This window comes from Oryzias latipes, chromosome 7, assembly GCF_053564925.1.
Source record: "Oryzias latipes strain Hd-rR chromosome 7, Olatipes_Hd-rR_3.1".
Classification (NCBI taxonomy): Eukaryota; Metazoa; Chordata; class Actinopteri; order Beloniformes; family Adrianichthyidae; genus Oryzias; species Oryzias latipes.
Genome location: NC_136243.1, coordinates 24308900 through 24334153, shown reverse-complemented (window position 1 = coordinate 24334153; position 25254 = coordinate 24308900). Strand labels below are relative to the sequence as shown.

At 38.8% G+C, this 25254-nt stretch overlaps 3 protein-coding genes across 4 annotated transcripts in view; 2 read left to right on the top strand and 1 right to left on the bottom strand.

Annotated features, from left to right (window-relative positions):
• Window positions 1-11029, top strand: part of l1cama (L1 cell adhesion molecule, paralog a) — a 48613-nt gene extending 37584 nt beyond the window's left edge. The window contains exons 10-29 of one of the 2 annotated variants that reach the window (XM_011477073.4): window positions 780-911; window positions 981-1118; window positions 1205-1316; window positions 1504-1661; window positions 1748-1907; window positions 2165-2289; window positions 2395-2496; window positions 3650-3847; window positions 3942-4012; window positions 4102-4327; window positions 4410-4525; window positions 4752-4965; window positions 5663-5785; window positions 5967-6140; window positions 6239-6349; window positions 6428-6577; window positions 6988-7113; window positions 8051-8123; window positions 8271-8282; window positions 8739-11029. In XM_011477073.4, the coding sequence (XP_011475375.1) occupies window positions 780-911; window positions 981-1118; window positions 1205-1316; window positions 1504-1661; window positions 1748-1907; window positions 2165-2289; window positions 2395-2496; window positions 3650-3847; window positions 3942-4012; window positions 4102-4327; window positions 4410-4525; window positions 4752-4965; window positions 5663-5785; window positions 5967-6140; window positions 6239-6349; window positions 6428-6577; window positions 6988-7113; window positions 8051-8123; window positions 8271-8282; window positions 8739-8997 (2780 nt within the window). In that variant the 3' untranslated portion in view covers window positions 8998-11029. The remainder of the gene's footprint in view (window positions 1-779; window positions 912-980; window positions 1119-1204; window positions 1317-1503; window positions 1662-1747; window positions 1908-2164; window positions 2290-2394; window positions 2497-3649; window positions 3848-3941; window positions 4013-4101; window positions 4328-4409; window positions 4526-4751; window positions 4966-5662; window positions 5786-5966; window positions 6141-6238; window positions 6350-6427; window positions 6578-6987; window positions 7114-8050; window positions 8124-8270; window positions 8283-8738) is intronic. The other variant, XM_078950641.1, reaches the window with a different exon arrangement.
• Window positions 10730-15172, bottom strand: ribc1 (RIB43A domain with coiled-coils 1). The gene is made up of 8 exons (XM_004070437.5): window positions 14889-15172; window positions 14351-14575; window positions 13818-14032; window positions 13586-13700; window positions 13196-13314; window positions 12376-12612; window positions 11373-11539; window positions 10730-11248 (listed from the first exon to the last, which is right to left on the bottom strand). Exons 2-8 carry the CDS (start codon window positions 14547-14549, stop codon window positions 11167-11169), a joined length of 1134 nt encoding a protein of 377 aa, XP_004070485.1. The 5' UTR covers window positions 14550-14575; window positions 14889-15172; the 3' UTR covers window positions 10730-11166.
• Window positions 15122-25167, top strand: LOC100049244 (structural maintenance of chromosomes protein 1A). Its single transcript, XM_004070438.4, has 26 exons — window positions 15122-15586; window positions 16120-16308; window positions 16760-16872; window positions 17078-17281; window positions 17732-17970; window positions 18054-18312; window positions 18549-18689; window positions 18761-18843; window positions 18936-19035; window positions 19292-19399; window positions 19517-19702; window positions 19819-19998; window positions 20984-21130; window positions 21262-21399; window positions 21488-21604; window positions 21686-21792; window positions 21874-22015; window positions 22113-22258; window positions 22340-22493; window positions 22579-22686; window positions 22822-22978; window positions 23068-23222; window positions 23327-23478; window positions 23573-23642; window positions 23755-23865; window positions 24438-25167. The coding sequence occupies exons 1-26, from the start codon at window positions 15478-15480 to the stop codon at window positions 24516-24518; spliced, it is 3696 nt and encodes a 1231-aa protein (XP_004070486.1). The 5' UTR covers window positions 15122-15477; the 3' UTR covers window positions 24519-25167.
• Window positions 25168-25254: the final 87 nt, after the last annotated feature.

Sequence of the window (25254 nt, the reverse complement as noted above, 5' to 3'; positions counted from 1 at the left end):
GAGCTTTAGCTGGTATTTTTCTTAGAACTGAACGACTTTTTCAGCAGAATTCTGAACAAGGAAGTGAAACTTTAACCACTTCTGATTGGTCAGACTGATGACATGTGATTAAGATCCCAAGAATGATTGGTGGAGACAGTTAAAGGGGCGAAACTTTTCCTAACACAGCTGAAGCTGCGGCTAAATCACGGTACCGTCATTCTTATCAAAATGTATTTAATAGAATCAAATAAACACAAAGAAAAAAGTATTTTACAATCTTTCATATTCCCAATTTCTTAGTGTTTTATCAGGGCCTGTAGGGATGAACAAAGAACTGAAATCCTGGAGATGGAAAATGTTGTTAAATCAGTTAATGAGGGCAATTTCCCACGGCACACTTGACCATCTCCCACGCTAGTGTGCCGCGGCACACTGGTTGAAAAACACTGGTCTAGATGACACTCCCAACGTTAAAGTGCCTAGAATAGCACAAGGGTCACAAGCACATCCAGTCAGATCAGGGACTTTTTTTAAAAACATAAAGTACATAAAGGACAAAACTTTAGAATCATATCATGAAGTTGAGCTTATACTAAAGAAAAAATAGTATATATACTATGTGACATTGTTAACTTCTGTACATTTTTTGACTTCTGTAATCCTGTGGTTGATGAGCAACATATGGAACATAGAGCTTGATCTTGATCATATTTTTACTTTCATTCTTTCATATTTAGTTGTGGTTTAGATATTCAATGCTTGGCAAATGTTATATGCTATGTTTTTTTCCTTTAAAGCTGCTCCTTATTGGATCAAAGAGCCAGTTAGTCAGCTGTACGCTGCAGGTGAGACTGTCAGATTAGATTGCCAGGCAGACGGCACCCCCTCTCCTACCATCCGCTGGACCGTCAACGGGGCCCGCCTTCCAGGTTAGAAAATCATTTAAAAAACATTTCATGGGCTTCTCAAAAGGCGCTGACAGTGTTTACGTTCAACAGAAAACTCTAAGCGTATCAGGGTGGAGAGTGGGTCACTTATACTTGAGCATGTGGTGTTTGAAGACACTGCCGTCTACCAGTGCCTGGCCTCCAACAAACATGGAACCATCTTCACCAACACGCATGTCTACGTCATCAGTGAGTGTTCTCCGAAAGCCACTAACCTCCTTTGAATTTACCTTTGGGTTTATTACACATGTAAATGTTTTTTATTTTGTTTTCAGATCTGCCCCCTCAAATTCTCACTAAAGACGGGGAAATCTATTCACATATAGAAGGTCAGAGGGCTTTACTGCAGTGTGAAACCTTTGGTTCTCCTAAACCTAAAGTCACATGGTAAGGCAGGTCGCTTTCTGTGGTGCTAACTGTCCTAATGTGGTTTAAAGATAATGCTTTTTCATAGGTAACCATACATTAACAAATTAAAAGCTTTTGGCTTCACGTGCTGCTGTGAATGTACTCTTTTGGTGAAGCGGGCATCCATAATTAAAATTTTTTTTTTTTTGCTCCGTGTTTTTTCCAGGGAAAGAGAGGGGTCTTTGCTTCTCGCTGAACCAAGAGTTAACCTGCTCACCAGTGGGGCTCTTGAGATCGCCAATGTCACCCTCGATGATAAGGGGCTCTATAACTGCAATGTGCAGAACAGCAACTTGTCAATCACTGCCGAACTGGAAGTTTTCAGTGAGTGAGACACACATACCCACAAGCAACTTTTGATTTTTTCAGGGGGGGAGCTGTCTTACCTTGTGACCTTGATTCCCCTCCAGACAGAACCGTGATCCTGTCTATGCCACAGGACCTGAAGGCGCAGCCTGGAACCAGCGCAGTCTTCACATGTAAAGCCCTTGTCGATCCCCATTTTAGAGACCCTCAAATTCAGTGGAGGAAAGACAATCAGAAGCTTCAGGAATCCATCAGCGATGAAAAGTGAGACTGAACCTAAATGGCAGAGGCCAAACATTATTGTTTTGTTTGCTAAACATAGCCTTTTTTTATTGCACAGAGCCAGAAACAAATAATCAAAACTGTTTCTTTTTACTATTGATCAACTTATTTGTGTAATTTTTATTTTTTCAGACAAATTTGTAAAATGGTTTAAAGAGGAAGAAGGCATCTTAGTAACTACTGTGAGTTATAGAAGCAATAAAATGGAATAGGAAAAAAATGCTGTTTTTCTTTTCAAGGTACACATTTGATGAATCAGACCTCATAATAGCTGATGTGAATGCAGATGATGAAGGGGTGTACACCTGTGAAGTCATCACTAGCCTGGACATGGCTAAAGCCGACGGCACTCTTACTTTAATTGGTAAGATTGCAGGCTTTAAATAGTTACCGTTTATCAACTGATGAGTGAATGAAGAGTAAATCTTACAGATAATTTAAATCACCCAGATTTTTTGTATTATTTAAGATCGCCCCGACCCTCCCAGTCGCCTTCTGCTCGCTGATCCTGACAGTCGTGTTGTCACACTCAGATGGACTCCTGGAGATGACCACAACAGCCCTGTGAAAGGTTCAGTATAGGGACACACACACATTCAGATCCTCTACAATATTGCTCTGTTTGGTTGTTTAAAAAGAATTATTTTTGGATTTATGGGGTTTGCAATGGGTTTATTGTCTCTTTTAAGATGTTAGTGCAGCTGATTTTACAGATTACTTCTCTATCCAATATAATTAACTGTATAACTTACAACAGCTAAAATTGCTGAGGATTATCATAACTTTATGTCAGATATCTAGGCTTAATGCATAGAAAATTTGGCTCATAAGTCTTATTGATTATAAGTCTTGTGGTTTAAAACATGTGACTGATTCCTGTGAGACAAAACAAAAATCAAAGAAAGAGTTATTTAACCAACTCAACTGGTTGCTTCAGTGTACAAACAAGACTATGATAAACGACAAGACAGGTTTAACTAAATTCTGAGCTCTTAACAATGAGCTTTTAGACTCAACTGATGATTTTAAAAAGTTAAACAACCTTACTGTATGAACTAAATATTTAGTGTCTCTGTCTTTGCCTTAGTGAAAGACCCACTCCGCTCATCTTTTGAGTTACTTTCAAAGCATTCTCAGTGGTCTTTTTACTATAATTATGCTGTTTTTAGCCAAAATAGAAAAATCTGTCGCTTTACAAAGATTGTCCATTAGAAATTCACCTCTGAGTTGTGGGTGGAATCGTTGGCATGGAGCAACCCCACCCCCTCTTCCCCTCAAAAAGATCTCTGTTTACGTGCTATCCCACCCGCTTATAGCCCCTCACACCCCAACCTAACATTACCGGAACAACAAAAATGGTATCAGAGCTATCCAGCCATGCAGTTTTGATCCAGATAGCAGCTCTGACAAGGAAAAAAAAGATCTATTTGTCTGCCAGTGGATGGAATGCAGCAGGGAGCTTGTGGCGTGCTGATTGTAGCTTTTACGTCAAAACTACAATCTTTTTCTAACTGCATTTTATGTCTGCTCCTGAAAGATTTGAATTAAGAAATACGGAGAAATGCAGTTTTATGATTAGTTTTATTTATAAATGTACTCCCTCATCAGAGAAATGCCACAAGAATATGTTAAAAACATGATTTTCATCAGAGTGGGTCTTTAAATATTTTTTGTGTGTGTTTTAATTACTTTTTTTTAACTCGCTGTTAAATTTTCTGCTGCAGATTATGTGATCGAGTTTGAAGATCAAAATTTAAAGGAAAGAGGTTGGCAAAAGCTGAAGAAAGTCAAAAGCAACAAGGACCATGCCGTCCTTTCACTGCGGCCGTACATGTCTTACAAGTTCCGGATCAGTGCCATCAATGAAGTTGGCAATAGCGGCCCAAGCCAACCATCTGACATCTACAACACAAGTGCTGAAGGTTGAGACTTTTCTTTTTACTTTTTACCTGAACCTGTTCACTCTTTTGTAGTAAACCCATAATAACCGCACATTGTCTTTTTTACCTTATACAGCTCCAGACAAAAACCCAGAGAATGTCAGGAGTGAGTCTGTACATCCAAACACTTTGGTCATTGCCTGGAAGGTACGTAATCTATTGTGATTCAAAGCATCTCTCAATAGGTTGCTAAAACTGAAATTCTGTTTGACGGTCTGACTTTGTTCTTATTACAGGAAATGGAAAAACATGAATTCAATGGCCCTGACTTTCACTATAAGGTGATGTGGAGGCGAGCAGTGGGCAGCGGGCCTATATGGCACGAAAACATAACAAAAGTACCGCTTGTTGATTTTGGCGATGTCGGCAGTTTTGCGGCATTTGAAGTCAAAGTTCAGGCTGCCAATGAGAAGGGAGATGGACCTGAGCCAGACCCTGTCATAGTGTATTCAGGGGAAGACGGTAACTGTTTGTCAATTGATTTATTTTACTTTGGTGGAGAAAATTTGACCTTGATGTTTGTCATAAAAACTATTTTTTTCAGTTCCACTTGAGGGTCCATTGGTTGTAGGAATTGATCTGAAAAACAGCACTACAGTTGAAGCGAGATGGGCACCTATTGATAAAGAGAAAGTCAGAGGACACCTGCTTGGATACAAGGTGAAAACATCATCAATGGATTTTCGGATTTTTTTGTGTAAACATGGATATTTATGTGCCCAGAGCTTGGCCTAAAAAAGCCTCTTTAGCTATTTAACTATTTTATTTTAGTACTTCTTTAAGGAAGCCTGTACGTCAACATCAAGCTCATTTCATGCAACGGCATAAAGTGCTCAGATAAACAAGAAAAAACTATTTTAAACTTTTTGTATTTTTTTGGTATCAGATACACCTGACCTGGAAGGGTTACAGATTTCATCATGGTCATGGATCCACAGATAGTGAGAACACTATAGTGGAAAAAACTGAACCTAATGAAGAGAGGAAGGTCATCAGTAATCTCAGACCATTTTCAAAGTATGATCTGGCTGTCACTGTTTTCAACAACAAGGGAGAAGGACCTTATTCTGAGACGGTGCCCTTCATGACCGAAGAGGGAGGTGAGTATAAGTAAAGGGAGTGGCGGGGGGAACAATAGAAGACAAGGAAATTTGCAGGCATGGGAAATGTTATGCAAAGTTGGAGATCATCCAAAAATGTTTACTTAACTAAGAGTAAAAAAGGTTAAAAAATCGGCATTAAGTGAATTTTTCGTTTAGAATTTATGAAATGAATAAATAAAATCGTGGAATGCAGATGATTGGATTGAATTGTTACTGATTATTTCAAACAGATATTTTGTAATAGCAATGACCTACCATGCACCACTACGGCTTTAAAAGCAAATAGCAAAGTTTGTCCTTTTACTTTGATCTCTAAAAATCTCTCAAATGTAAAAGGTTTAAAGTCAAATCTGCTCCATGTATGTGCAATTTAATTGCAGCAATCTATACTCTGTAATGTCACGATACCTTTTTATGCAGTTATGTGCTGAAACAAATTTTCGAGATTCCAAGAATAAATTGTACAAATGGAACTAACTAAATACAGCAAATAGTTGCTGAGTACTTGGACTGCATTATAAACCCAGTGAAAATAAAACATACAATGCAGTAAAACTACTGAAAATTTACTTAAGTAAATGTATTAGAGTAAACCTATCTCTTTTTCTTTCTGCTTGGCTAATACTATAGTTATTGGCATAAATCCTTTCTCATGTGAGTGCAATTTCCATTTTTTGTTCTTATATGGCAATAGTACCTGGTCCTCCAGCGTTCCTGAGTCTTCGCAGCCCATCAGAGACAGAAATGACCATGGAATGGAAACCTCCTGTCCATCCTAATGGAAATCTCACCGGATATGTGCTGCAGTACCAACAGAGTAAGCTCCTTATTTTCATCCCGGTCTGTCCCTTTGTAACTCATTTAAATCAGGGGAGTTCTGCACTGGGATGAAGATCATTTGTTTCAATTTTAAATCAGTTACATTGTGCAAATTCAACTTCCTGTTTATGAAACTCATTGACGTGGTGAATGATTTTTGATTTTCTTTTTTTCATCAGTAACCGAGAACGATGATAGCCTCATAAAAGAGAAAACAATAGATAACCCTAAGATCACTCATCACACGCTGAAAGGTCTGGATCCTCACAGCAGCTACCGCTTCTACCTGAGTGGGCGTACAGCTGTTGGAAATGGAAAGCCAATCATGAAGACGGGTGCCACCAAGTCAGATGGTGATATCATTTATGCTTGTCATTCTCATTAATTTTGAACCCACCTGAACGTATTGCTAAAATTGTTTTTTTAATTTCTTAAACATTAATATTCACAGCCCTACCTATGAATATCACACTGTCTGTGGGGGAAAACTTGGTTAATATCAGCTGGGCGGTCAAGAGGAAACACCGGCATACTGATTTCCAGATACACTACCGCGATGACAGTAAATATTTACGCATTCAACACCTTTGCAAAACGTTTCTGGTATTAATTTTATGACTAATTTATTTTTCTTATTCAGATGAGAGTGAATGGAGGAAGACAGAAAAGCTGAACTCCTCTCAGTTTTTCTACCAGCTCCAGGGACTGACCCCTGGCTCTAATTATCAGCTACACTTCATCTACCAAAAAAATGCATTCTTCAAAACTGATGTTAACACTGAAAAAAAAGGTACCTCTCCAGCATCCTTCATTCTCTTCCCTCCTGCTCTCTCCTCTGGGTTCACCATGTCTAAATATAAAGCTAGATTCCTCACACAGAGAAGGAAGGACACGTGCTGTTTTTTCCTGCTCCCTGTGAGGTGCTTTGAAAGATTTTTCAGAGAAGAGAGCATGGCTATCCATATAAAGTGCTCTATTACTTATAAACATAAGTTTGCTGTATTTTTTTTTAGCATATCTCGTCGGTTCCCTGTTGTCATGCTATTCTGTCAAAATGCTTCAAACTCAATCTGCCGTGCTCTCCAGCACATTCTTTTAACCTGTGCCCTCTGCTTTTAAAAATATAGTTCTTTTATTATTTATTTTAAAGTAGTTTTCTTTTTTTACTCTCTCATTTCAATCTTTTTTTTGAATGAGTAGCAGCAATGCAGCAAAGCTTTGCAACACAGGGCTGGTTCATCAGTGTTGTGAGCGCCGCCGTGCTGCTGCTGCTGATCCTGCTCATCCTCTGCTTCATCAAGAGGAGTAAGGGAGGAAAGTACTCAGGCAAGTAAAGTTCAACTTTAAGAAAGGTTTGGGAATCATCAAACCCTTATTTTAAATCATTTCTTAGCCATAATACACCCAGATTTGGGTAGAAAACGACCAAAGGTTCATTTCAATAATTGTTCTTTAATTCAATAATGCGCATTATGTGCTTTTGGTGCTTTAGCAAAAAAGTGATTTTATTAAAATTAGGCCTACAGCTATTGCACTATGGGTTCAAAATAATTTAAATAAAAGCATCAATTCAAATCAAACTTTGTTTATAATCCACTTCTAATACCTTATTGACATTATTAAAATAAGATTAAAATAAGATTAGCAAGAAACACAAAGTCCTTCACAGAATGAGAACATCTTTCAAAACTGAAAAACAAAATCTTTAACAAAAAAGAAAACAATTATGAATTAGGAAGCACACACAATGCAATTAACCCCCAGACCCCCAGACCCCCCCCCCCCCCCCCCCCCCAAAAAAAAAGTGAAATATTGAAACCACTCCTGAGTAACCAGTAACTAGTGAGCTTATTTGAACTCCATGCCCCTTCCACTTGAAAGTGAGATCAGGAGAATTTGTCGATCAAATGTTTTGAACATTGAACAAAAAAAATAGGATTAGCAAGAACATGTAAAAAAAAAGGTATCAAAAGAAGTCTAGGGATTTTGGTTTTTAGCACCAACGCGTACTTTCTATTTGGAACCCGAGGAGGAGGGGTTACTCGGTCCACTTCTCGTATACAGTCAGTAATCCACATCAGCACCCCCTCCAATCATGATCACAGAGAACGTCACCATAGGATCCCTCCAAAGGATAGAAAGAATTTAAATACTCTGTATAATGAAATCATGTTTTATGACAGAATTACATTTCTATATATTCATTTCACATTCTAAAACAGAAACAAATGTATTTTAATTACATTTCTTTCTCTATTTCCAGTGAAAGATAAAGAAGATGGACCGATGGACTCAGAAGCTCGACCGATGAAAGATGAAACCTTTGGAGAGTACAGGTTTGTCTGCTGAAATGTGCACTATATTTGAGTTAAATGTTCAAAATCCTGAAACAACCCCAGTTCCTTCAGTGCTGTTTGGTTTTCCTAACCCTTTGTGTTCCATTCATTTCCCCTTTTCTTTCTCTGATGCCTGCGTCTTTGCAGATCTCTTGAAAGGTATGCAGTGAGGTGTTTTCCCAATTTTTTTTAGTTATTACCGTTATTTTTTTTAACTTTTGAATTGAAAGCAAAACCACTATGAATAAAAACGTATATTGGAAATGCAAAGAAAACACAAGAGGAGCTCATGAAAAAAGTGTGTGGAGGTCCATCAGACTACAACCCCATCTACTTGATGACTGTACAGCAGTCCATTAAAGCTCTATCAAATGTCTATTGTCTATCATAAAATAACAGTAAAAGCCCAACATGATACATTTATACCTCAAAATAACATAGTGAAAATCCCTTTAAACTGTTTATGATTATAGTCCTTGTTGTCTGTGATTTCAGCTTAGTTCGTACTGACCTTTGTTTGTAGCAGTTTTAAAATCAACTTGTCATATTTTACTTTTCTTTTTTTTGTCTTTTTTTTAATGCTGAACATTGTCATTGTGCTCCCCGTTGCTGCAGTGATCTTGAGGAGAAGCAGACAGCCAGTCAGCCATCCCTGTGTGATGACAGCAAGCTGTGCAGCGACAACAACCTGGACTTTAACGGCAGCAGTGTCGTCACCTCTGATCTCAACCTGGATGAGTCTCTGATCAGTGAGATCAGTCGTCCAAGTGCTCAAGAGGGTTTCCACAGTCTGCCACAGAACTCCACCTTCAACCCTGTTCCCGTCTCTTCTGCCACCAATGGTGTGTCCAACTTAGTCACCATCCCTGACTAACTCCAGTCCAAGCCATCAGGCCAAAACATGTCAACACATATGTGCCCATACCATCATGCCCCTCTTAGACTTTTCATGTTTTTGATTTCCAATACACAATCATATGCTGACAATTCAGAAGCTCTGGCGGTCATTTGACTGATTGGACTTTACTAACCAAAGCAGTGTCCAAGATAGTGGACTGTGTGACAGAATACTGACCGCCCCCCCCTACTTTTGTTATCTTGTGCAGTCAAATACAGTTTAAGATTAGCATTTATACTGTTCTCTTTCTTTCTCCATGCAAACAACACAAGGAAAAACCTTTAGACAGAATGTTGTGCATCTAGAAGTATCAGGGGTTTTAGATGTGGTCATGGAAGAGATGCAGAGTAACACATATCCCATAAATCAACGATTTCACTTAAATCAACTGAAGCCGCCTTTCAGTGGAACTTGCTCTGAAAATAAGGAGTAGCACCTGGTGTATATAGCTGCATCCATCTATTCAGTCATATTACAGAACTATAGCTATTTACATGCTCTCTCTAAGTTCGTGTGGCTGCTGGGTCTGCATAAAACTAACATAACAATCTCGCCTTCCCTCCTCAAGTGAAACGTCATTTACTGGAATGAAACTGTCGTTTTTGTGCCGAGACCTATTTGTATTGCTCTGTATCTGTCTTTGTCTCTTTTTACATTGTATTAAAGCACATTCTTTTTGTACCTTTCCATCTCACATTTCCCTGTTGAATCAAGAATCAGTATTTATTACAGGTAAGAGAGAGTGCAGTCTTGTGGTCAAACACTCTCAAGTTTTATTTTTCGACTTTTATCAATGCAAGCTGGACATTGGTGAGCAGATGGCTGCCAGTTAATGTGTGATAAAGGCAAACTGTTGGTATTTATACAAGAGAATGTATTCTTTTCAGGGCAAGTTTAGACGTTGTGTTAACATGCTTTTAATCTGAGTAAGAAGTTTCTGGGGAAGAAAGTTCCCTCCCACCCCAACAGAATGTAAATAACCCTTAAAGAACAATGTTTGATAGAAAAATGTTAAAATGTGCAGGTTTCAATTTTCCAACTTACTTTTTAAAAACGTCAAGTTTGAATTCCTTCTTTTAGTTACTCACACTTTATGATTTTTGCGTTTTTGATGACTGATACAGTCAGATTTGGGTGTAGAAAAATAGATATTAAACAAAATGAAAAAAAAAGCTCCACATTGTTCTGTAGATGTTTGAAAACATATCAAAATTTGATAATCAAAAAACTTGTTCCTAGTGTCATTTAGTGAAAGTAGACACATCACACTAAAAGTTAGGTTTGTCTTCATGCACATAGTAATTCATCAAAGAGCTTCAGTTCAGTGAATATCTGTGCTGCTTGTGTGTGCAGGAAGTCACTCCTTGTTTAATCAAAGCCTTCCTGTTGGCCAAACGTTGCTGGAAGAAACATCCATTCGCTCCATGAAGTTGAACTCAGGACAAATCTTAAAAGAAATCAATTTTCAGTCAGGAGTGAGGACAGAGACAACATGCCAATATCGTAACACAGAACTCTGCCTGTAAACATCTGCCTTTGTTGGTGTTAAGAGCAAATGTTAGTTTTCCATGATCAATAGGCATCCTTGCACAGATACTTACTGGACTGCAGCTCATCCTGATTTATGTGTTTCAAAAGGAAACCGAGTGCCCCCTCCTTCAAGCTTTGCTTTTCCACTTTTTGTTGCTCTTCTTTGTTCTTTTTTATAAAAAAAAGTGTTAAAATGAATTGCTTTATTTAAAAAAAAAAAGCTTCTCTAGATTTCAAACGCAGTCAGATTTGACGATAATGCCAGACGAGAGAAAAACTTTAGGAGACACTGAAATCTAGGGAGTGTGTGTTTCACTAGGACGGGTGCCTCTTTTGTGGAGAACAATTGACATTGAGGTGATGTCTGTATGTTTCCTGGTTGTTTGTGGGCACCACAGATGGGACCAGTAAAACTGTAACTGCTTTATGGATCTGCCAATGTAACTGCAAATATGACAAATAAAAATACCTGAAATGATTTGTTGCATTAATTCATTCTTTCTGTTAGAAAAAACAGTCACAAAAATGTAAAGTAAATTTGAAATTATAAATATTTGTTGTAAAAATTTAATCATTTGAAGATAACAGAATATCAATGCCAGAAGTCTGCGTTGATCAGCGAGAGCTGGTGTTGAACTGGTAAAAGTAGTCTTTGGTTGGTTTATTGGTGTAAAGTTTCTTGTTCAGGTACTCCTGGCTGGAGGAAAAACATCAATTTACACACAAGAATATAAAATTCCTTGTATAAAATGTTCCATCATCTAAAAAAAAGAAAAGTAAGGGAATATTATGGTATACTAGTGTGAATTTGCAGTGCTTACTGTGCGCTTTGCTCCCTGGCCAGCTGCATGTTGTACTGGTCCATTTGAATTCTCAGTTCTCTCATCTTCTCAGCTTTTCTTCTCTCCTCTTCCTCTGCTTTCCTAGACAACGTCAGCTGCTCCAGATTCCAAGCTGCATCCTGAATCTTTCCAGCGTCACATTGCCTCTAAATGTCAGAAATAATACACCTAACTGGTACACGAGGAGACTTAAACTGTTTCGATTAAAAATTGAATTAAAGTATTACAGATTTACATATTGGCATGTACTCATGCATTGTTTGGACAATATATATTTAAGGTCCTAATACATTTTTTCCTTCACTTAATCAAAAAATTGTTTTTTTTTTATTAAATTAGGTCAATCATAAACATGTATAGTTGATTTACGGTAATTCCAAAAAGAAAAGACAACAAAATCTCTTTTAGCTTTATAAAGGCATTTGATGCACTGAACTAAAATAATATTTTTATTAATATTTTAACCCTCTGACTTTCTAACTCTCTCTTACTTACTAAAGGAAACAGCTTTTTATCATCACTCATTGTTAATTTGCTTGTGTAGCAGATGTCTTGGCTGCTACAGGTCAATTTAAAGATGTTGGTCCATTTTTCATTGTCAATTAGATTCTGCTCATTAAGTTAGAATGGTTTGCCACATACTCTCATGAGGATTGAGGTCTGTGCTGTGGAAGGCCACTCCAGGACTTCAACCGTAGTCCAAATGTTTTCAACCAATTTTGATAGATGTTTAATCTAGAAAGATTTATGGCCATCAGAATTCTTTTAGAGTATTCATTAGATTGGGACCATTGTGAACACAATCAAACCTATTTGGAGAAGTCAACACTTGCATCATCGGAAACCACATGAAAATTGAACTTTTAGATAGTCTGCATGCACCCTCTATGGAAAAGTAAACTCATAAAATGAAGGAGAAAAAAACATCCTAAATAAAGATATAGAAGAACAGTTAAAGCATTTGTAGAACTGGTTCGTGTACCTGTTTCTGTTGGCACTGTTGTTCTCTATCCCTTTGAAAGGAGCGCAGCTGCTCCGGGCGAATCCCCTTCCACCTGTCTGGCAGAATCTGTGGTGGCTTACCTCCTCCCACATCTCTTTCTCCTGCATCTGCACACTCTGTCAACATGTCAGATGTCATTGTATGCCACATCTCTGCAAGGTTCTCTGTTTCCTCTCGCCTGTGTTGCTCTTTAAGGCTCTCTGCACGCTCTGCAGCCTGTGGGAGCAGCATATGGTGAGGCCTTACCACCCACCCAGGGAGGGTTCAGTGATTATGCTCTCAATGATGGAAACAGCAGGAGTCTTATAAACTCGAGAATGTAGTTACTTCTCACAAAGAGCCAAGACTCAACCATATGCTGTATGGCCCCCAGAGAGAGTCACTCTGCCAATTGTGTTTTCTTGCACTTCAGGCGCTTATTAGGGAAATCACACACTGTCGTGAAAAAAGTACCGTGACCTGAAAGATTTACAATGATCTATCCCAATGGGGAATTTAGACAAGTGGGCTCAGGAAAATGAGGGAAGAGTTAAATAGGGGCTTTTCAAAACAGACAGTTTCCATGCATACATCAGAGTGGTTAAGCCATCCATGATGCTTGCTACTAAATGATATGACTGCTTCCATCATGTGTAAAGTGTGTACATGCATCACTTAACACTTTCAGATTGTTCTTTCAATTTTAATATCCCACTGAGATCTCTTTATCAGAGCTCAAACCCCCGCTGGATTTTGCATCAAGCATTCATGTCAATGGTTCCTTCATGGGCATGCACACGTCTGTCTGTGTATTCTGTACCTGAGCTTGATTAAAGCTGTGGAGTGCAATGCGGGCAGCCTTCCGACGCTCCTCCTCCATTGCAGCCTTGTGAAGCTGCTCTTGGTTTTGATGCAACAGCTCTTGCTTCTCCAACATATCTGTTGCACATGTATATACAGTTATGGAAAATTCCTTTGTAGTTTTTGATTGTACAAAGATCTTCAAGGACACATTCACATCTACAATATAGTTTTTGGGATGAACATCCATCAATGTCTTTGAGAAAACCAGCGGTGCATGAGAATGTGTTATTGTTTGTGCAAGTAAGCATAAAGCATGAGTTTGATTTATAGCAGGTGTGATTCACATTGTGTAAGCTCACTGTTTTGAAGTTTTTTTAACTGTGTTTTATGTTTAATGTCTTTGTACCTTTGTGATTTTCTCTCTCCTGTCTTCTTATATTTTCATCCATCTGTCCTTTTAAAGCTCTTTCTGTCATTCGTATTTGTTCTCTCCTCATTTGTTTCCAATTAGCATCTTCCCCCTGTGTGTTGAACACAATGATTTACGAGGAACATTGTGACCTACTTAAACATTCACATCCCTTTACTGTCTCTGGTTTCTAAGCAAACAACCATTCCACCTCACTCAGTAAACCTACCTGGAATCTCTGCATACTGGCAGGTCCCAGTTTGGCCTCCGGAGTGGTGATGTCAAACGCCCCCTTCAGGCCATTCTGTAAACCAGCATTTTGTGTGTCTAATCGCTGCTGAGTGGCCCAGTAATGAGTAAGGTCCTTTTGCAAAGCTCGTCGTTTTTCTTTTTCATTGTTGTCTTGTTGTAGTAGTGCTTCATCCTGACTTTTTTTCAGTGTTTCTACAATGCAAAAAAAAAAAAAAAAAAAAAAAAAAAACATTTGTAGAAAGGAAAAGAGATCATTCTGCTGACATCCGCTATTTTAGAGACAGAAGCTGTCTTCCCATCATTTGAAATACAAGCAAGTAAATCACATGGTCATAGCAGGTCCATCCTATTGCATATTCATTGATTTTTAGACGAATTGTAACAAAGTACATTAATTGCATTTGTTTATCAAGAGTTGAAATTAGATGGTATTACGACATAGAACAAAAAGATTATTGCTTTACTAGATAAAGTTCCTAATTTCTTAATAGTGTAATCACGTTTCTTTACCGAGAGCATTGCTCTGTAGTTTTTCCAAGTTTTCTTGTTGCAGTTTCTCTTTAACTTGTTGGTTCAGAGCATCTAAGTCAAGGCCCATCACACGTAGTCGAGTGTTGAAGATGCGAGCTTTGCGGGCTGCCTCAGCAGATCTTCGGCCTTCCACAGCTTTTGTCAGAGACTGGTCTTGTCGGGCGTCACCTTTGAACATGTTTGGTTTCTAAACTGTCTCAAATCCTGGTGAGAAGGAATTACATATATTGGTTTATGAAAGAAAAAACAGAATGGTGCTTTCCACTATTTAATTAAATGATGAAAGGTCATGCTGTTTATAATTCCGAGAGAGTAGTTTGTTAGATATACATAAAATGATGAAAGAAAACTATCTAAATACTAACAGTAGTTGTTTTCAGAGTAAGGTTGCTCTTGGGAAAAGAAAAAATACAAAACAATACCTCATAAACTATTTGAAAATATTAACAGTAGTAATTTTCAGTGTTATATTGCTCTGGGAAAAACGAAAAAAAACTAAAAACAAGACAATACTCACCTCATAAATAGGCCGCGCAACAACAGCTAATCTCAGTGTTCAAATCCAACAAGCAGTGTTTGGAGGGGGAGCATTGGTAACCAAGGAAACGTCTTGTAGTTTTTTTTCTCCAAGAGAAATGGACAAAAAATAATTACTGCTGATGTTAAAAATCGTGAAAACGAAAAATATTTAAAATCATTTCTTAACCAAAATTTATGTATTTAATTGTGAAAAAAAATGTTAAAATTTACAAGGTACAAGGCGTATATGTATATGACTACAAATCCCAGTTATGTCGATGCGTCGCGAGAACGCACGAGATTAGGCATTTCGCGCGATTTAGTATCTTCCTGCGAGATTGTAAAATGGCGCTTTGTTTTCACTAATGCACCGAGTTTATTTGATAAAGATTTTATCTATATGATTTTGTTTACGTAAACGTACTTCTCATAATGTAAATTTCTACTGCTAGCCATCGACCTAAAGCAACTACTTTTTCATTTGCGAACGCATGAGTCTGTAGCATTAGCTTACTAGCATTTTTTCTTCGCTAAGCTAACATTGACCGTGCAGCTGTTTTCCCAGTCTGCTGCACAAATAAAGAAAAATGGGTTATTTAAAACTCATTGAGATCGAAAATTTTAAATCATATAAAGGAAGGCAGATTATTGGACCGTTTCATAAATTTACTGCCATAATCGGACCCAATGGATCGGGTAAGTTATGCCCAACAGTTCAAGTCGCTGCTGCTAACGGAGAAAAAATATATATTGCTGTTATTATGACGGTGATCTAACCCTAAATTTTATTTTGTGTTACCAAGCAGCTTTTGCGAAGAGAGTGCATGTTCAGACCATTCCTACACTTTCATTTGCACTTATTGGTCCTATCTTAAAGCCCACAAGATTTGGGTTATTATAAAATAATTACCAATTTCCCACAACTGATTCTGTAGAGTTTTCTTATTTGCAATATTTTGATTTTTTTGAATTGATATTTTTTAACCACGAGAGTAAATGAATTACTAAATTACAACATACATTACAAATTAATGTCATACCATCAAAAATACTGTTGCGTATCTGTTTCTCTTTATATTTTACTCAAAGTACACGTCTTTTGATACCCTAGTTTATGTGAAAACACAAGAGAAAATTGATTATCTGTATTTCTAAAAGTTGTGTATTTCTGTAAAACTACATTTTATTACAACTTCTCTAACTAGATTGTCTGTATGCTTTTCCCAAAGGAAAATCCAACCTTATGGATGCCATCAGCTTTGTGTTGGCAGAAAAAACCAGTAATCTGCGTGTGAAGACTCTGAAGGATCTAATCCATGGAGCGCCTGTAGGAAAACCAGCTGCAAACAGAGCCTTTGTCAGCATGGTTTACCAAGAAGATAATGGCGAGGAACGCACCTTCACGAGAGTTATCATAGGTAAAAAAAAAAAAAAGAAGAAGAAAAGAATAGTATTATTAACACATTAATTCTTTCAAATGCTCACCTATTCACATTTGTGTGGGGATTTTAATAAGCAAAACATTATCTTTGCAAGTAAATCACAAATAATAAGTTCAATACTGTTTTGCTGTTGTGTAATATCAGCCCTTTTGTCTTTGTCTGTCTGCTTTTAGCTGAGCATAACTGGGATATTAGAATTTTTGCAAAAATACATTTACTTGTCACTTGACACAGAAAAAGTTTTTATTTTTTATTTAACTTCGCATGTGTTCATCTACTGGTTTTTGACGGAAAAATCTGATTCTAAACAATCATATTGCCTTTCTTTGAAATATTTTATTATGATTCAACAAGGAATAAAAAAAAAAAGATTTATTTGAATTTAGAATTTCTTTTTTACGTGACTACATTTGGGGTTTTGTTGCAGGTTCTTCTTCTGAGTATCGGATCAACAGCAAAGTTGTGGGTCTGCCAGATTATAGCGAAGAGCTGGAAAAACTTGGCATTTTGATCAAGGCCCGGAACTTCCTGGTTTTCCAGGTGAGACCAAATGCATAGCATGCCCTTTCTATGACTGTTGACTGATGAGACAGTGTTTGTACTGACGGTTGTCTGCTCCATTACGGTATTTTTTTTTTAAACACATCCACTGATGTGAATCCTGTGAATTTTATTTTTCTTCTCTTAAAACAATTTTGGATTAAATTGGTTTGGCATTTAATTTATTTCTTCTTTTTACTAAAAGGGAGCGGTAGAGTCTATTGCCATGAAGAACCCCAAAGAGCGCACAGCCCTGTTTGAGGAAATCTCCCGCTCAGGAGAGCTGGCCCAGGAGTATGATCGAAGGAAGAAAGAAATGGTGAAGGCAGAAGAAGACACACAGTTCAATTATCATCGGAAAAAAAACATCGCCGCAGAACGCAAAGAAGCCAAGCAAGAGAAGGAGGAGGTATGTCTCTGTGACGATAAAATAATGTGTACACATTTTTCTTGAAAACCTTTTTTTTAAAGGAATTGAAAAGCATTTTTATTTTGTTTGCCCGGAAAACTGTGTAAGATTATAACACATGTCATGCCTTTGGTTTGTACCTGTTATTACTGTTCTATGGAGAAAGTTGAACTCCAATCTGGAACTTTAATTTGTGAAATACTCACTAAAACAAAAAAGCTAAATTGCTTTTATGGCAGCATAGTTTGTTAATTATAAGATATGGTGTAAACCAAATAAATCCAAACAGCGTATATTATTTCATGTAATCATTTTTAATATGTGGATTCTATTTACAGAAGACATTTTAAACTAAAGTGACCTATAAAAGATGGACGCAGTGATGATGGACAAAACTCATGAAAGTTTTGTTGTGATCATGTAGTTTGTGTCTTTTGATCTCTCTTTAAGGCTGAGCGTTACCAGCGTCTTAAGGATGAAGTTGCCAGGGCCAGTGTTCAGCTCCAGCTCTTCAAGCTCTACCACAATGAAACTGAGATTGAAAAGCTCAACAAAGAGTTGGGCCAGCGGAACAAGGAGATTGACAAGGACCGGAAGAAGATGGACCATGTGGAGGAAGAGTTGAAAGACAAGAAAAAGGAGCTGGGCAGAATGATGAGGGAGCAGCAGACCATCGAGAAAGAAATCAAGTCAGTTAGCTCCTGGTGTTTCTACATCAATTATCTGGGGTTAAATTCTTAATGAAATGCTAATCATATCATTTCGCTCGCAGAGAGAAGGATTCTGAGCTGAACCAGAAGCGGCCTCAGTACATCAAGGCCAAGGAGAACACTGCTCACAAGATCAAGAAGCTCGAGGCGGCGCGAAAATCGCTCCAGAACGCACAGAAAATGTACAAGAAGCGCAAAGCAGACATGGATGAATTAGACAAAGAGATGAGGGCGGTGGAAATAGCAAAACAAGATTTTGAGGAGAGGATGGAGGAAGAGGCGCAGAGCCAGGGCCAGGACCTCACTCTTGAGGAAAATCAGGTGTGACTTTTTGATAAAGGTTTTCAAGATTCCTTAATTCTAATTTAAAGTGTTTAAAAAATGCAAATGTCATTTCATGTTGCTCAGTTAAAACATAATACATTTTTATTTCTTTAGCTTCTAACTCGTACAGACATAATAGCTTTCTTGAAAATTTGAATGAACAAACTATTATTACACTAGGCTGGAAGTTTGCTATGAGCTTGTATGAGTGTTTTTTTTCTCTCCTCCATCAGGTTAAGCAGTACCATCGCCTGAAGGAGGAGGCCAGTAAGCGAGCTGCAACTTTGGCTCAAGAGCTGGAAAAGTTTAATCGCGACCAAAAAGCTGACCAGGACCGCCTTGACTTGGAGGAGAGGAAGAAAGTGGAAACAGAGGTAAAAAGGATAAACTCAATCAAAAGTTCTGTGCAAAGATCAGAACCAATATTTATCATGTTTGTTCTCAGGCCAAAATCAAACAGAAAATCCGGGAAATTGAGGAAAACCAGAAGCGTATCGAGAAATTAGAAGATTATATTGCCACCAGCAGGTATGTTTATCTTTTAGATGTATTTATTTTTTCAAATGCTCTGGAATTATTGTAGATTTTTATTCTATTAATCTGTTTTTTGTTCTTTTCAGGCAGTCACTTGATGAACAGAAGCGCATGGAGGAAGAACTGACCGAGGAGGTGGAGATGGCCAAGAGAAGAATTGATGAGATCAACATGGAGCTTAACCAGGTAGGGGGTGGGGGGCATCGATCTGTTATCTTACCACATGGAGTTGTTGGTGTTGCATTTTTTTATCCCTACATTAAGGTAGACTCAATATATTTCCAACGATGACGATTCTTTAAAATGTGGATGCTAGCAACTTCCTTTTACACTGCAGATAATCCATGCTGGCCAGTTTTCATTTTATTGTAATACCAGCAAACTAAATCATCAGCTGTGCAGAGTTCTTCTATGCTTCTTTTCATTATTGGTTTTGCTGTAGGTTATGGAGCAGCTGGGAGACGCCAGAATCGACAGGCAGGAGAACAGTCGACAGCAGCGCAAAGCCGAGATCATGGAGAGTATCAAACGGCTGTATCCTGGCTCTGTGGTAAGCAAGCTTTAAAAGCATTACTAATTCTGTAATGACTTATACAGACTTAATACAGGGATATACAAATGAACAGGATTTACTATGAAGTCATTCTTGGACCTTTTCTTGTTTTAGTACGGCCGTCTGATTGACCTGTGTCAGCCCACTCAGAAGAAGTATCAGATTGCTGTCACCAAAGTGTTGGGCAAAAACATGGATGCCATCATTGTTGACTCTGAGAAGACGGGCAGAGACTGTATTCAGTACATCAAGGAGCAGAGAGGAGAGCCTGAGACCTTCCTTCCTCTCGACTACCTCGAGGTGAAAGTGATGACACAGATGAAAGATAAATGATTTGAAGTTTTTTGTCCATATCAATATTGATGAACAACAAATATACATTCATTTGGGTTTTCAATGCTATATTTTTGTTAAAGGTGAAACCGACAGATGAAAAACTCAGAGAACTGCGAGGGGCAAAGCTGGTGATTGATGTGATTCGCTACGAGCCGCCCCACATCAAGAAAGCTCTCCAGTACGCCTGTGGCAATGCTCTTGTATGTGATAATGTAGAAGATGCACGAAGAATCGCTTTCGGAGGCCCTTACAGACACAAGGTACTTTACATGAGAAGAAATGATTATGCCTATGGAATTTTTCCCACAGGTTTAATGTTCAGGTTCACTGTTTGTCGATGACTCTCAATTCTATCTGTCTGCCAAACCTAATTCCATACTTCCACCCCTCTTTCTTACCAACTGCCAATCTCACACCTTCAAACCACTAAACAGTGATAAAACTGAGCTCTTGCTCATTGAAATCCCATCTATTTCCTCCAAAACAAAGTTTTTTCTCAGAATTCTGATGGTTCTTCATTCTCCCTTCTCTTTGGGTGAAGTTTAGTTGAAGTTTTGTTCTTGACATTACGTTATCTTTCCATTCTCACATGAGCAACGTCACTCGGACAGGTTATTTCCACACATGTAATATCAATGTCTCAACCTTGCTACTTCCCATCGTGAGTTTTGTAAGTCCCCCATCTTCCCCAAAAATCTCTCCATAAACTCCAGCTGGTGTAGAACTCAGTAATGTATATCACAACAATAAACCCTCCTTTTCACTGCTTCATCTGTTCGACATCATCTGCTTTGGCTCCCAGTTTTTCAAAGAAAAGAATATAAAATCCTACTCCTCAACATCCCACTCTTCCAAACCCTTTAGAATTTCCTCCTCATTTCCATTCCCTCCTGTTTGTCTCAGGTACTCCGCCTCCATCACCTCACTGTTCCCTCTGCCCCCCTCAGAGCCTTCAGTTCTTCTGCTCTTTAAATCTTGAAGTCCAGAACATGATTCAGTTTTACTTCAAGTTGAAGTCTCAAACTCCCCCATTCCAGTTTTCTCTCTGTGATTTGATCTGCACCGTCTTTGCTTTGTTTTGTGCCGAATTTTATTGTGTGTTGTACGTGTTCATACTCTTTATGGTATCCTTGGGCATTTTAAAATCTGCTTTTGAGTATAATAAATTATAATAATAACTAAAGTTGGTCCATCTGAGGATCCATTTGTGAAGACTGCTTTTCTCCTTTTGTCTACTCCTTCCAGACCGTCGCTCTGGATGGAACTCTGTTCCAGAAGTCTGGAGTCATCTCTGGAGGAGCGAGCGACCTGAAAGCCAAGGCCAGACGCTGGGATGAGAAGGCAGTCGATAAACTCAAAGAGAAAAAGGAAAAACTTACGGAAGAGCTTAAGGTTAACTTTTAGTCCTGCAAGTTTTTATGTTTGATTCCGGGTGTTTTGGGTGTATTGATCCAGCTGTGAACAGCTGTTGGACGTTCTCACAGACTTCAGTTTGTCAAACTTTAGATCTCATCTTTCTGTAGGAGCAAATGAAAGCAAAAAGGAAGGAGGCAGAGCTGCGACAGGTGCAGTCTCAAGCTCACGGGCTGCAGATGAGGCTGAAGTACTCTCAGAGTGATCTGGAACAGACGAAAACTCGACACCTCTCCCTCAACATGCAGGTACACTCTGGTAGTGATAAAGTTTGCATTGTTTGCACGTTTACTATTGGTGTTGCATCAAACTCTCTTTTTTTTGTGTGTCCTGCAGGAAAAGTCTAAGCTAGAGAGCGAGCTTGCAAACTTCGGCCCTCGCATCAATGACATTAAGAGGATAATCCAGTCCCGTGAGCGTGAAATCACAGACCTCCGCGATCGGATGAACCTGGTAAGGCTAAGAGACTGAAGTTCACTCAGAAATCCTTTTGGAAACATGCAGAGCACCGACTTCTTTGTCTTTGATTCTCAGGTGGAAGACGAGGTGTTTATTGAGTTCTGCAAAGAGATTGGAGTGAGGAACATCAGAGAATTTGAGGAGGAGAAAGTAAAGAGGCAGAATGAGATTGCCAAGAAACGGTGAGTTCTGTTGTCCCGTCAGTTCTGTGGATGATCAGCTGTCCTGATTCCTTCTTTTAATCTGACACTTTTATTCTTCAGTCTTGAGTTTGAGACCCAGAAAACTCGGCTGGGCATCCAGGTGGACTATGAGAAGAACCAGCTGAAGGAAGATCAAGAGAAGGTCATGATGTGGGAGCAGACTGTTAAGAAGGATGAAGCGGAAATAGAGCGACTAAAGAAGGTAGCAATCTTTAGTAAAAAGTTGAAATTGTCATTTATTCTGCTAATAGATTCATTTGAACTTAAATGTGAAATTGTTTTGTGTGATTTGTTTTCAGGAGGAGCACAGGCACATGAAAATCATCGATGAGACAATGGCTCAGCTACAGGATCTGAAAAACCAGCACCTCACCAAGAAATCTGAAGTCAACGATAAAAACCATGAAATGGAAGAAATTCGCAAAAAACTTGGAGGCGCTAACAAGTTTGTAGCTAGATTTAGCATTTCCTCAGTGTGAGAATGTTATTTTGTATTGCACCACAAACCTTTTCTTTTTGTTTCCAGAGAGTTGACCCAGCTCCAAAAGGAGGTGACAGCCATCGAGACCAAACTGGAGCAGAAGCGCAGCGACCGCCACAACCTGCTGCAGGCCTGCAAAATGCAGGACATCAGGTTGCCCCTTCGCTCAGGAACTATGGATGACATCAGCCAGGGAGAGGTACACGGACATGGTCTTCATTCTGTCACTTTAACTGGATTTGAGAAAGAGACGGGAAAACATTGTTTTTGCTCTGCGGCTGCAGGGAAGCTCTCAGACCGACGAGTCTAGCAGTCAGAGGACATCGAGCAGCGTTCTGGCTAAAGAAGCTCTTATTGAGATCGATTACAGCAGCCTGTCTGAAGACCTTAAGGTAAAACGTCTAAACAGTGTGTCTGTGTGGAGCCAAGACACTCATTCTCCATGCCAGCACATTAAATCTTATTTATTTGTTTATGGTGATTCTTTTTGTAAATTTCACATAAACACGCATCCTTGCACCCCGTAGGATGCTCTGTCAGAAGAGGAGATCAAGGCGGAGACAAACACACTCCAGCAGCGTCTGAATGAACAGCAAAGCATCCTGCAGAGGATCAGTGCTCCCAACATGAAGGCCATGGAAAAGCTTGAGAGTGTCAGGGACAAGTTCCAGGAGACCAGTGATGGTGAGAGGGAGTTGTCAGATTTTAGACTGTTGTCAAATAACTTATGGGAAAGGGGATACATTTGACTCATTTTGTTGTTTCTTCTTCAGAGTTTGAAGCTGCTCGTAAGAGGGCTAAGAAAGCTAAGCAGGCCTTTGAGCAAATCAAGAAGGAGAGGTTCGATCGCTTTAACACTTGCTTTGAGTCCGTGGCCACCAACATTGATGAGATTTACAAGGCACTGTCTCGCAACAGCAGCGCCCAGGCAAGTTTCCTTAGAGCACGCAATACATGATTCCACTCGTACAATACTTATACTCGTAAAAAATACTTGTAAAACAACGTTTTTTCCTAAATCTTCCCCTGTAGGCTTTCCTGGGCCCAGAAAACCCAGAAGAACCGTATCTGGACGGCATCAATTATAACTGTGTGGCTCCAGGAAAAAGGTTCAGACCCATGGATAATTTGTCTGGAGGAGAGAAGACTGTTGCTGCTCTGGCTCTGCTGTTTGCTATTCACAGGTGATTGAAATTGAGAATCCAGAAACACAGAACATGTGTCATCCTCTTGTAAAACAATAATCCCCTTTTGGACGTCCTTCCCTCGTGTCTGCAGCTACAAACCGGCCCCCTTCTTTGTCCTGGATGAGATTGATGCCGCTCTGGACAACACTAATATTGGCAAGGTCTGTTCATGTTTGATTCACTGCTTTCTGCTTCTTATTCAGTGTTGTTTCTCTTGAAACTTTTCATTCTTGTTGCTCATCTTGAAGCTGGGATTTCTTTTTATCCTTAAAGGTGGCAAATTACATCAAAGACCAGTCTGTGCAGAACTTCCAGGCCATCGTCATTTCTCTGAAGGAGGAGTTCTACACTAAGGCAGATTCTCTCATTGGTGTCTATCCAGAGGTGCGGTTTTTTATCATTACTTTTCAAATAACTAATGCAAATAGATGAGTGCCGTAGAGCAGTGCTCCCCAACCTTTTTCAGGCCACGGACCAGTTTGATATCAGAAAATATTCTCACGGACTGGCCTGTAGGAGGCTGAAGTAGTATCCAATATTTTCTTAGCCTCCAGTTTCCCTCAATTTTTGAGGGTAAATTTTATCTTTATCCTTTGTAAAATATCTGCAGCTGGTTTCAACTTTAGCCAGTAGCCGATGGCCTTTTGAGATGTGATCGAGCGACTTGAATTACGCTAAGAATGAGTCGGATGTGGTTGGGAGAATCCAGTAGTTTTCCAAAATAAAAATTTCTGTAGAATCATATTATAAACAAAGCAGATAAAAATCATAAGTTGTTTATTTTGTTCTCTCTCTGCGGCCCGGTACCAACTGTCCCATGGACCGGTACCGGCCAGCGGCTCAGGGGTTGGGGACCACTGTCACAGAATGATTATTTTAGAGGCACTGCATTAAGCAGAGTTAATTGCTGTTACCTTAGACTAAAACCACAAATTACATTTTCTGTCTGTTCACAGCAAGGAGACTGCGTCATCAGCAAGGTGCTCACCTTTGACCTCTCCCAGTATCAGGATGCCAATCCCAATCCAAATGAATAATTCAGGCTTCTCTATGTAACAATTTTGAAAGTTGGATGTTTTGCTCTGAGGTCAAATCATGTACTGGATTTCTTTTCCTGTTTTTTTTCTTCCTTTTCTGTGTTTTTTTTTATATATGCTAGTGTGATAAACGTGTCTTTTTATTGTAGGTATTTTCTTCGTAGGCAGTAAAAATCAACATGTACATACATTATCTTAAAGCAGCCCTTCTTCAATTCGGCCATAATGGTTTAACCAAAAGTTATCATGAAGTGAAATCCAGCTCCAGAGTTCTGTGGTTAACACGTTTGCAGACTTTTATACGGCTTATGGCGCCGAATTTCAGTGATGCTCCTGAAATCTCCTCTATGTTCTTGTTTATACCAGCAGGCATTTACATTTCATGTGTGCTATTTTTTTTCTAGTGCAGCAGAAACATTCCCTTGTGATAATGAAATAAACATTTAATTAGCTTCAGCTGGCAGCCCTTGAATTAGATAACAAAGCTTAGCAAATCTGCATAAAGCAGACATTAAATATGGAGAGAATCTTCCAGCTGGACGATTACCACAAGTCTTGTTTGTGTTTGAGGAACAGCGAGTCAGCTTTTGATAAACAAACATGTCTGCTTTGATTGATTGCTTCAATAAATATAATTTGAATAATTTAACCTTGTTTTCGTGTATCTGTTACTGCATTACAATTTAATTTAGAAGGGGAAGTCTCATTAGGTTTTATTCATAAAGAACACACAAAC

What these genes read in the sequence shown, in the direction of transcription:
- ribc1 (XM_004070437.5), bottom strand. Translation starts at nt 14,549, where the DNA reads ATGTTCAAAGGTGACGCCCGACAAGACCAGTCTCTGACAAAAGCTGTG. An exon ending in GGAGAGAGAAAATCACAAAG is followed by an intron (nt 13,315 to 13,585) that starts GTACAAAGACAT and finishes CATGTGCAACAG; the next exon opens with ATATGTTGGAGAAGCAAGAG. An exon ending in AACAGTGCCAACAGAAACAG is followed by an intron (nt 11,540 to 12,375) that starts GTACACGAACCA and finishes TCTGACATTTAG; the next exon opens with AGGCAATGTGACGCTGGAAA.
- LOC100049244 (XM_004070438.4), top strand. Translation starts at nt 15,478, where the DNA reads ATGGGTTATTTAAAACTCATTGAGATCGAAAATTTTAAATCATATAAA. An exon ending in GGCTGTATCCTGGCTCTGTG is followed by an intron (nt 19,400 to 19,516) that starts GTAAGCAAGCTT and finishes TTCTTGTTTTAG; the next exon opens with TACGGCCGTCTGATTGACCT. An exon ending in GCCTGTCTGAAGACCTTAAG is followed by an intron (nt 22,687 to 22,821) that starts GTAAAACGTCTA and finishes TGCACCCCGTAG; the next exon opens with GATGCTCTGTCAGAAGAGGA.